The 9715-nt window shown below is 43.3% G+C and overlaps 1 protein-coding gene across 1 annotated transcript; it reads left to right on the plus strand.

Annotated features, from left to right (window-relative positions):
- Positions 1-258: 258 nt before the first annotated feature.
- On the plus strand, positions 259-7396 carry LOC124400982. Its single transcript, XM_046872843.1, has 3 exons — positions 259-494; positions 704-7092; positions 7302-7396. The coding sequence occupies exon 2, from the start codon at positions 874-876 to the stop codon at positions 5932-5934; it is 5061 nt and encodes a 1686-aa protein (XP_046728799.1). The 5' UTR covers positions 259-494; positions 704-873; the 3' UTR covers positions 5935-7092; positions 7302-7396.
- Positions 7397-9715: the final 2319 nt, after the last annotated feature.

Below are 9715 nucleotides of genomic sequence, written 5' to 3' on the forward strand. Positions count from 1 at the left end.
TCCATTTACCAGTTGCACTTTGTTTACAAGGGCATGGCACAGCTCCAGCCCTAGCCACCCCTTGCTTACAGCCATTCAGCCAGACTCTGAAGCACCCAGAATATTTGATGCCTCACCGCCCTTTGCATGCTGCGCCCCAGCCAAAGATTCCAGATTTTGTTAACAACAGTGAGAGGGAGCAAACTAGAACCTCCTTGAACCTCATGCAGAGCTGGATGATATATAAGTACTGTTCTGCCTCCGTTAGAGACTGTGTGCATTTCTAATGTGTATTTAAATTTATTAATATTATATTTTTCATGAACCTTTAATGTTCTATATAAGTTTCATTTTTGCCTGCCACTACTGTGTAAGTCCTAATCTGAGGACTCTTATTTTGTGAACCGTGAGCCAGGTAATAGGAAATCGGAAGCAATGAACACATGGCGCAGCAAGTGCATGGCATGTCACGTATTAATTGATCCTTCTTCTGAATCCTATCAAAAGCATTGTCTGTAAGTTTATTTAATAATTAATCTGTTTAGTTAAATGTGATAGGACCAGATATGTTTTTGTTATTGACAATTAGCATCACTTTGCTGCATTAAGGATGTTTCTAACTTTCTTTTGAGTTAGTGATTAATCTGTATACGGTTTGCTGATAACACTAAGTTTATTATTTTCATTATTGATTTTCTATACATTTCTTTCCTTTCATTTACAGTTTTACTCGGTTCAATGGCCGCTAAGTTTGTTTGTGTAAACCGCACATGGGACTAATAAAGGAGCAAGGTGCTTGTTTCCTGGCTCTTGAACAGAGTTTGGCTTGCTGTTGATTTATATTCCACGCTAGGAAAGCAAAACATATAAGGAGAACAGTACAGTAAAAAGACAATGGATCAGCAGGTGCAAGAGGAACGCACGGGATCAAACATGGAAGCTGAAAGGGAAAGAGGAAAAGAAAAGGCATTTTCAGAGGTTAGTTCAAAATGCTCGCTATCTTCCTCCAAGTCTTCAGTTGCTAGTGCTGCTGCAAAAGCTAGAGCCTCAGCGGAAGCTGCACGTGCCAAGATGGCGTTCTCAAAAAGGCAGCTTGAAATGAAAACGGAAAAAGCAAGGCTAGATCAGGAAAGAGCTACTGTAGAAGCAAGACTGGAAGCATTAGAACTAGAAAAGGAAGCTGCAGCTGCTCTGGCAGAAGCAGAAGTTTTAGAGACAGCAGTGGCAGCAATGGAATGTAATGACAATCGCAGTGAAAAAAGCACAATATCATCACATGTGGTTTCATTGAGAACAAAGGACTATGTAAAACATCAGACTCAGATGAGCTCCGAACCTTCTACACTACCCCTGAATGTCTCTTCATTAGCCTGTGCACAAGAATTGACCCCACGCTTGATCGATAAACCTCAGAGCAAGGGTGCTGCGTATGATGGCGTCACAGATACAGTTCAGGAGCGGAGCAGGTTGAGCGATACAGAATGTCTACAGAGCACAAGATTTCTAGAAGCTCCATACAATCTGCCTCATTTCATCCCAACTTCTGCATTTAAGTCATCCCCTCAAGATCCTGCAACAAATATGCATGCAGTTCGTTCAGATACACAGCATCAATCTCAAAGCCAAGCCACACATATGTTAGACTTTGCTAAATTCATAGCACGTAGAGAGCTAGTCACCACTGGGCTCACCAAGTTTGATGATAATCCAGAAAACTTCAGAGCCTGGGAGTCTTCATTTGTTGATGCCACACAAGACCTGCAGCTCTCAGCTAGTGAAGAGTTAGATCTGTTGGTTAAGTGGCTGGGGAAGGAATCGTCGGATCATGTGAGGAGGATTCGAGCAGTGTATGTTACAAACTCACAAGCTGCTCTACGGCTGTCTTGGATGAGACTGCATGAATGCTATGCCACCCCGGAAGTGATTGAAAGTGCCTTATTTAGGCGCCTGGACAATTTTCCACGTCTACATCCGAGGGACAATTTGAAACTCAGGGAGCTTGCAGACCTGCTAATGGAAGTACTTGCAGCAAAAGAAGATGCATATTTACCTGGATTGTCTTACCTTGATACCCCTCGTGGTATTAATCCTATAGTGGAGAAGTTACCAGCGAATTTACAGGAAAAATGGCTGTTTGCTGGCTCACGCTTCAAGGAAGAAAGAAAGGTCAGTTTCCCTCCATTCTCGTTCTTCGCTCATTTTATTTGCAGTGAAGCTAAAGCAAGGAATGATCCTAGTTTTAAGCTTTCAAACAGTAGCGACGCAGGTGTGCGAAACGAAAGACCCTTCTATAAACATGGCGCAAGCAGAACCCCTGTGTCAGTGCATAAGACAGATGTTTCTAAAAATGATGTGTCTGATCCAGTTAGCTTGAACGAAACTGTTAAGAGAGACTGGACGAAGCACTGCCCGTTTCACAACAAATCACATCCTCTGTGGAAATGTAGAGCCTTCAGAAAAAGGTCGTTGTTGGAGCGCAAGAACCTCCTGAAAGAACATAAGAGGTGTTTCAGGTGTTGCTCTCCCAATCATGCTGCCAGAGAATGTTTCGCAGTCCTCAAATGTGCTGAGTGTGATTCAGATAGACATTGTACAGTCATGCATCCAGACATGGCCGCACCTCCCTTCCCACCTTCAATGCAAGAACCAGACACAGAACAACAGTATGTCACTACACCTGAGATAACCTCAAGATGTACAGAAGTTTGTGGAGAAAGTGCTCCAATGCGATCCTGTGCAAAAATGTGCTTGGTGCGTGTATTTCCTCGAGAGCAACCGGAACGAGCCATCAAGATGTATGCCATCATTGACGATCAGAGCAACCGCTCACTGGCCAAAGCAGAATTCTTTCGACTCTTTGGGATCCAAGGTGACCCCTCTCCGTATTTGTTGAGAACATGTGCTGGTTCCATGGAAATGTTTGGAAGAAAAGCGATTGGCTTCCAAGTAGAGACCTTGAATGGTAAGACATGTCTTGATCTGCCAACACTGATTGAGTGTAATGAGATAATGAGTAACAGATCTGAAATACCCACTCCAGAAGTCGCTCTTGCTCATCCACATTTGAAATCTGTGGCACAGTTTATCCCAAAGCTAGATCCCGATGCTCAGATCTTAGTATTGCTGGGAAGAGACATAATCCGGGTACACAAGGTGAGACAACAAATCAACGGGCCTCACAATGCACCTTTTGCACAAAGGTTAGACTTAGGCTGGGTGATAGTAGGTGATGTCTGCATTGACAGAGCTCATAAGCTGAGGGTGAGTGTCTTTAAAACTAACATCCTGGACAATAGCCGCCCATCACTTCTCACTCCATGCCAGAGCCACATCAATGTAAAGGAGAAATTGTGCCATGGCGGGGAGCATAAGTCTGTTGTTTTTCCTTATAATTTGAGGAACGCTACTCATGATGTGCAAGCAGAAGACAAACTTGGGTTGAAGGTGTTTGACAGAACTAAAAATGATAACAAACTTGCCATGTCCTTTGAGGATGAGACATTTTTAAAGATCATGCAAGCAGAGTTCTACCAAAATGAACAGAAAAGCTGGGTTGCTCCTTTGCCATTCAGGTCACCCAGACCATTACTCCCAAATAATCGGGAACAAGCTTTGTCTCGCCTAAATTCTTTGCGGCGCACGCTAAGTAAAAACCTTGAGATGAAAGAACAGTTTTCTGCCTTCATGGAGGAACTTTTCCAGAACCACCATGCAGAAAGAGCACCACCTATAGACGAGGATGAAGAATGCTGGTATTTACCCATCTTCGGCGTGTATCATCCTCAAAAACCAGGAAAAATACGGGTGGTATTTGATTCCAGCGCACAGCACCAAGGTATTTCTTTGAACAATGTGCTCCTCTCAGGCCCTGACTTAAACAACCTGCTGTTAGGTGTGCTAATACGGTTCAGGAAAGATCGCATTGCAATTATGGCGGATATCCAACAAATGTTCTATGGATTCCTGGTGAAAGAGGAACATAGAAACTATTTGAGATTCCTCTGGTACAGCGACAGCGACTTGAGCAAGGAGGTGGTAGACTACCGTATGAGGGTACATGTTTTTGGAAACAGCCCTTCTCCGTCAGTGGCTATATATGGCCTATGGTTGGCTGCACAGCAAGGTGAACAACAGTATGGAACTGACACTTCACACTTTGTTAACAGGCACTTCTATGTGGACGACGGCCTCATGTCCTTTCCAACAGAAGCCGAAGCAATCGACCTGCTCAAGCGCACACAGGAATCGCTTTCCAAGTCAAATATTAAGCTCCACAAGATAGTGTCAAATAGTATCAAAGTCATGCAAGCCTTCCCACCGGAAGATCTTGCTTCTGGTCTCCAAGATCTAAATTTTGGAAATGAGAGTTGGCCTGCACAGAGAAGCCTAGGTTTGTATTGGGATATGAAAACAGATACTTTCACCTTCAGAGTTGCAGCAAACAACCAGCCCTACACTCATCGAGGAGTACTCTCTGTTGTAAATAGCCTCTTTGACCCTTTGGGCTTCGTGGCACCGGTGACTATCTGGGGCAGAGCGCTAGTACGTGAGCTGGCTAAAGAGGTACAAGATTGGGACGCTGTTCTTCCTGAGGGGAAGAGAAACATGTGGGAGGAATGGAAAACCTCACTTCAAAATCTAAGTAACCTTCACATCTCACGCACATACTTACACCATTCGCTTTCGAACACTTCATACACGGAGTTGTGTGTCTTTTCAGATGCCTCAAACTGGGCTATAGGGGCAGTAGCATACCTCAGAGCTCTGAACGATGAAGGTGAGATCAAAGTGGGATTTGTGATGGGCAAAGCAAAGCTGTCACCTCATCCTGAGCCTTCAATCCCTCGCCTGGAGCTTTGCGGCGCAGTGCTGGCTGTAGAGCTAGCTGAACACATTCTTGATGAGCTAGACCACAAGCCGAATGCAGTGAAATTCTATTGTGACAGCAAAGTGGTCCTAGGATATATTTACAATCAGTCCAGACGCTTCTTTGTTTATGTGCACAACCGGGTTCAGCGTATACGGCAGTCGACCTTTCCAGAGCAGTGGAGGTATGTGCCTACAGTTCAGAATCCAGCTGACCTGGCAACGAGATCAGTAGTTCCATCAAAGCTGAATGACACCATATGGTTCAAAGGACCCAAGTTCCTCTACCATCCGCCCCAAGAGCAGCAGTGCGAGTCCTTCGAACTGGTTAATCCGGAAACAGACGCAGAAGTCAGACCTTGTATAACCAGCTTCATCACTCGAGTTGGAGGAAGTCTATTTTCAGAACGGTTTCAACACTTTTCTACCTGGGAATCTCTGCAGAGAGCAATTTCTTTTCTGATTCATCAGGCACGTTCTCACAAGACAAGTTCCCTCAGCACATCACATGCATGTAAAGGATGGCATCAGTGCAGTAACATACGCACACCTGAAGAGCAGACAGCAGCAAAGAGACTAATACTTCTGCACACGCAGAAAGAACTATATCCAGAGGAATATACTGCACTGCAGAGAAATGAACAAGTTTCACATTCAAGTGCACTATGGAATCTTGACCCCTACATTGATGACGGTCTTTTGAGGGTTGGAGGACGCTTGAAACATGCTCCAGTCGAGTCAGAGGTAAAGAATCCAGTCATCCTCCCAAAGCAATGTCATGTTGCTAAGCTGTTGGTGAGATATTACCACTCTAAAGTGTACCATCAAGGGAGAAAGTTCACAGAAGGAGCAATCCGACTGGCTGGCTTGTGGATTGTTGGGGGGAAAAGACTGATAAACTCTATCCTTCATTGTTGTGTTCTATGCCGCAGACTCAGAGGAAAGCAGGAAGTTCAAAAGATGGCAGATCTTCCTCCTGAGCGCCTCAGTACATCTCCTCCATTCACATACGTAGGGTTAGATGTTTTTGGTCCATGGACAGTGGTCACTCGACGCACCAGAGGCGGTGTAGTAGAAAATAAAAGGTGAGCTATACTCTTCACATGTATGAGTACACGAGCAGTACACATAGAGGTCATAGAGTCTATGAACACTGCCAGTTGCATCAATGCGCTGCGAAGGTTTTTTGCTGTGAGGGGACCAGCAAAACAGCTTAGATCAGACAGAGGAACCAACTTTATTGGAGCAAGTCAAGAACTGGGCATGCAACCAGCAAAAGAAAAACAGACAAATCTTCTGAAATACCTCCATGAGAATGGCTGTACTTGGGAATTTAATCCTCCACACGCTTCCCACATGGGTGGAGCATGGGAACGCATGATTGGTGTAACCCGCAGGATTCTAGATGGTATGCTGTTGCAGAAGAAACACACTCACTTAACTCATGAGGTACTTTGCACTCTGATGGCAGAGGTGTCCGCAATCATAAATGCTAGACCTTTGGTTCCTGTCTCAGTAGATCCGTATTCCCCATGCATACTCACTCCAGCAACACTCCTAACCCAGAAACCTGGAGTACCTGTTCCATTAGAGAGCTACACTGAAAAAGACCTCTTGAAATGTCAGTGGAAGCGAGTGCAGGCATTGGCTAACGAATTCTGGAGCCGATGGAGAAAAGAATACATCAGTACACTCCAACCTCGACGCAAATGGCATGAGATTCACCGAAATTTGCATCCTGGAGATATTGTGCTGCTAAAGCAAATCCAGTTACCAAGGAACGACTGGCCATTGGGGTTAATCACATCTGTCTTTCCAAGCAATGACGGGAAGGTTCGCAAAGTGGAGGTTAGGACAACCTCAGGTGGTAACGTGAAATTATTCTTAAGGCCCATTTCTGATGTGATCTTACTGCTAGCCAAGGAAGACTAAGTAGATTAACCACGAACTGTTATAATGGCATTAATAATGCCAGGCGGGGAGTGTTCTGCCTCCGTTAGAGGCTGTGTGCATTTCTAATGTGTATTTAAATTTATTAATATTATATTTTTCATGAACCTTTAATGTTCTATATAAGTTTCATTTTTGCCTGCCACTACTGTGTAAGTCTTAATCTGAGGACTCTTATTTTGTGAACCGTGAGCCAGGTAATAGGAAATCGGAAGCAATGAACACATGGCGCAGCAAGTGCATGGCATGTCACGTATTAATTGATCCTTCTTCTGAATCCTATCAAAAGCATTGTCTGTAAGTTTATTTAATAATTAATCTGTTTAGTTAAATGTGATAGGACCAGATATGTTTTTGTTATTGACAATTAGCATCACTTTGCTGCATTAAGGATGTTTCTAACTTTCTTTTGAGTTAGTGATTAATCTGTATACGGTTTGCTGATAACACTAAGTTTATTATTTTCATTATTGATTTTCTATACATTTCTTTCCTTTCATTTACAGTTTTACTCGGTTCAATGGCCGCTAAGTTTGTTTGTGTAAACCGCACATGGGACTAATAAAGGAGCAAGGTGCTTGTTTCCTGGCTCTTGAACAGAGTTTGGCTTGCTGTTGATTTATATTCCACGCTAGGAAAGCAAAACATATAAGGAGAACAGTACAAGTACCACATTTTGCTGGAACACCTCAAACTACCTAAAGCCCAGATGATTGGGTTATCCTGTCACCATCATCCATATCCATATTCAGCAACTATGCAGGTTCTCCGACTACAATACGGCAAGGCCTATCTTCTGGCCCAGGGTGAGATTGCAGCGATCCTTACAGCACCAGAGGTAAAACCAAGCATAAATCTGTACAACCTACAGGACTTTGCAGGATGGCTTCATGTCAAGGCAACAGAGACTTATGTCAAGGCAACAGAGACTCTCTAGCAAGTTGCAATGCTATAAGTACGAGAGATCTGCTAGCATAGAGAGGAGAGAAGAGTGGATCAAAACCAGAAAAGCCAGAGCACAGCTATGTATAGTGGTGCAGCACCCCCAGAGGCCAAAACCTCCCCCAGTCCAGAGGTTTTACGTTAGAAAGCCACACCCAGAGTCAACTGCCTTGACTTGTCTTTGCGGTAGCAAAAAGCATTTCTTCACTCGATACAGCAGTATAAAAGGGCAGTCAGTGGCAGACCTTAGTAAGTAAATTTCAGATGGTAATTCAGATGGTTTCTTTAGATTGCAAGCCTTAGCTCCGCTGCTGAGGAGCACATCCTCAGCAGCGGAGCTAAGGCTTGCAATCTAAAGAAACCCTGCAGTGATTGTGGTGGGATTCACCTCCATGTACTTAATAGTGTGGCTTAAAGTTACACAACCCATACATCATCAGTTATCTCAGAGAGCCGCTTCTACCTTTACAACATTGCACCACCCTTCTTCTATGGAAACTGGGTGCACCGAAACCTGAAGGGTCCATGCACCACATCCAAAGTACTGACCAGGTGTTGGCAACCCAGTATGATCCACTAGGATTCATGCTACCATTAACCACCAGAGTGAAAGTATTCAGCTGTTATGGGGTAAAAAAAAAAAATAGAGATTAGGATGACCTAGATCAACCGCCAAACCTTGAGACCACCTGGATCAACTGGGAGAGCGAACTTGCACATCTCAATAAGGTATCGGTTTCTTGCTGTTACTTATCAGCCTCCCGTCTGCAGCGGTGCATCCCAGTTCTCTCCATGTGTTCTGTGATGCCTCAGAAAAGGCATACCGGTCTGTGGCATATTTTGTGGTTAAACTGGACAGTGATATCCACATCTCCTTTATAATGGCCAGATCACAAGTCGCTCCTAAAAGGCAGCAGTTCATGCCACGCCTGGAGCCAAAGTCGTGAGGCTGAATGCTCTCCATCGGTCAGACATTGCTATGGACAGACTCTATGACTGTCTTGGAGTGGATTCAATCAGACTCCTGCTGGTACAAGATGTTTGTGGGGACACAAGACTCTGAAATACAGGAACTTATGGACCACTAGTCTGTCAGAACATTGTTGATCAATTCTCATCTCCCAACACTCCAGACTAGACAGAAGTGGCATAAAGCTTTATCAAACTTGGAAGTAGACTCGGTTGTACTAATAGTGGATCCACAACTCCCAAGAGCTTAGTAGCCATAGGGAAAGTCCAGAAGACATTGATTAAAAATATTACTATTAATAAAAATGTTACTCTAAGTAAATTAAACCCCTAGTCTTTTATTATTCCCTATGTATGAAAGATCAGATAGTGTAGGCTCTTTGCTGGTACCTTGAATACCTTGAGTTTATTTTCTTGCAAAAAAACTGAAAAAAGTATATTGGTTCAGTCAAGACTTTGGTTAGTTGTTTATGCTTAGGCAAAGGCACAAATTTGGAGGGTTCATGGGCCTAGAGAGTTCAGTTGATCAGTTTATACCACTGTCACCTCTGGCTTGTTCATACATTTGTACATTCTATTTCAGATTTATATCCAAATTTCTGTAAAGCTTCTTTGTTACAATATCCTGTCCAAACATTACACAATTAACAGGACATTTATATGTAACTTTACCATTTAAAAAAAAAAACCTGTGTGCAGATTAATTTTTATTTAATCAATTCAATATTGATAAATAAACTAGGGAGTAAGAACTGTTTAATTACGTTGAGCTCCTTTACATCAGAGAAGTCTCCTAGGGGCCATGTAAAGGTAGGAGTAAAAACAAAACCAAGACTATTTGTTTGTTCTGTGAATGAGCTCTATTATGTGTTTATTTGCCTGTGCACAGATTTTGGTCTGTTTATTTATGCTGTACATGTGCATACAGTATTGCTGAGTCAGTATGGCTTTGGTCCACAGTAAACTAGGGTTCATTTTTAGCATATGCTCCACTGAAATCGGGTTAAAT

This window comes from Silurus meridionalis, chromosome 2, assembly GCF_014805685.1.
Source record: "Silurus meridionalis isolate SWU-2019-XX chromosome 2, ASM1480568v1, whole genome shotgun sequence".
NCBI lineage: Eukaryota > Metazoa > Chordata > Actinopteri > Siluriformes > Siluridae > Silurus > Silurus meridionalis.

Bases quoted from the DNA above. Each gene is read 5' to 3' on its own strand.
- LOC124400982 (XM_046872843.1), top strand. From the start codon at position 874: ATGGATCAGCAGGTGCAAGAGGAACGCACGGGATCAAACATGGAAGCT.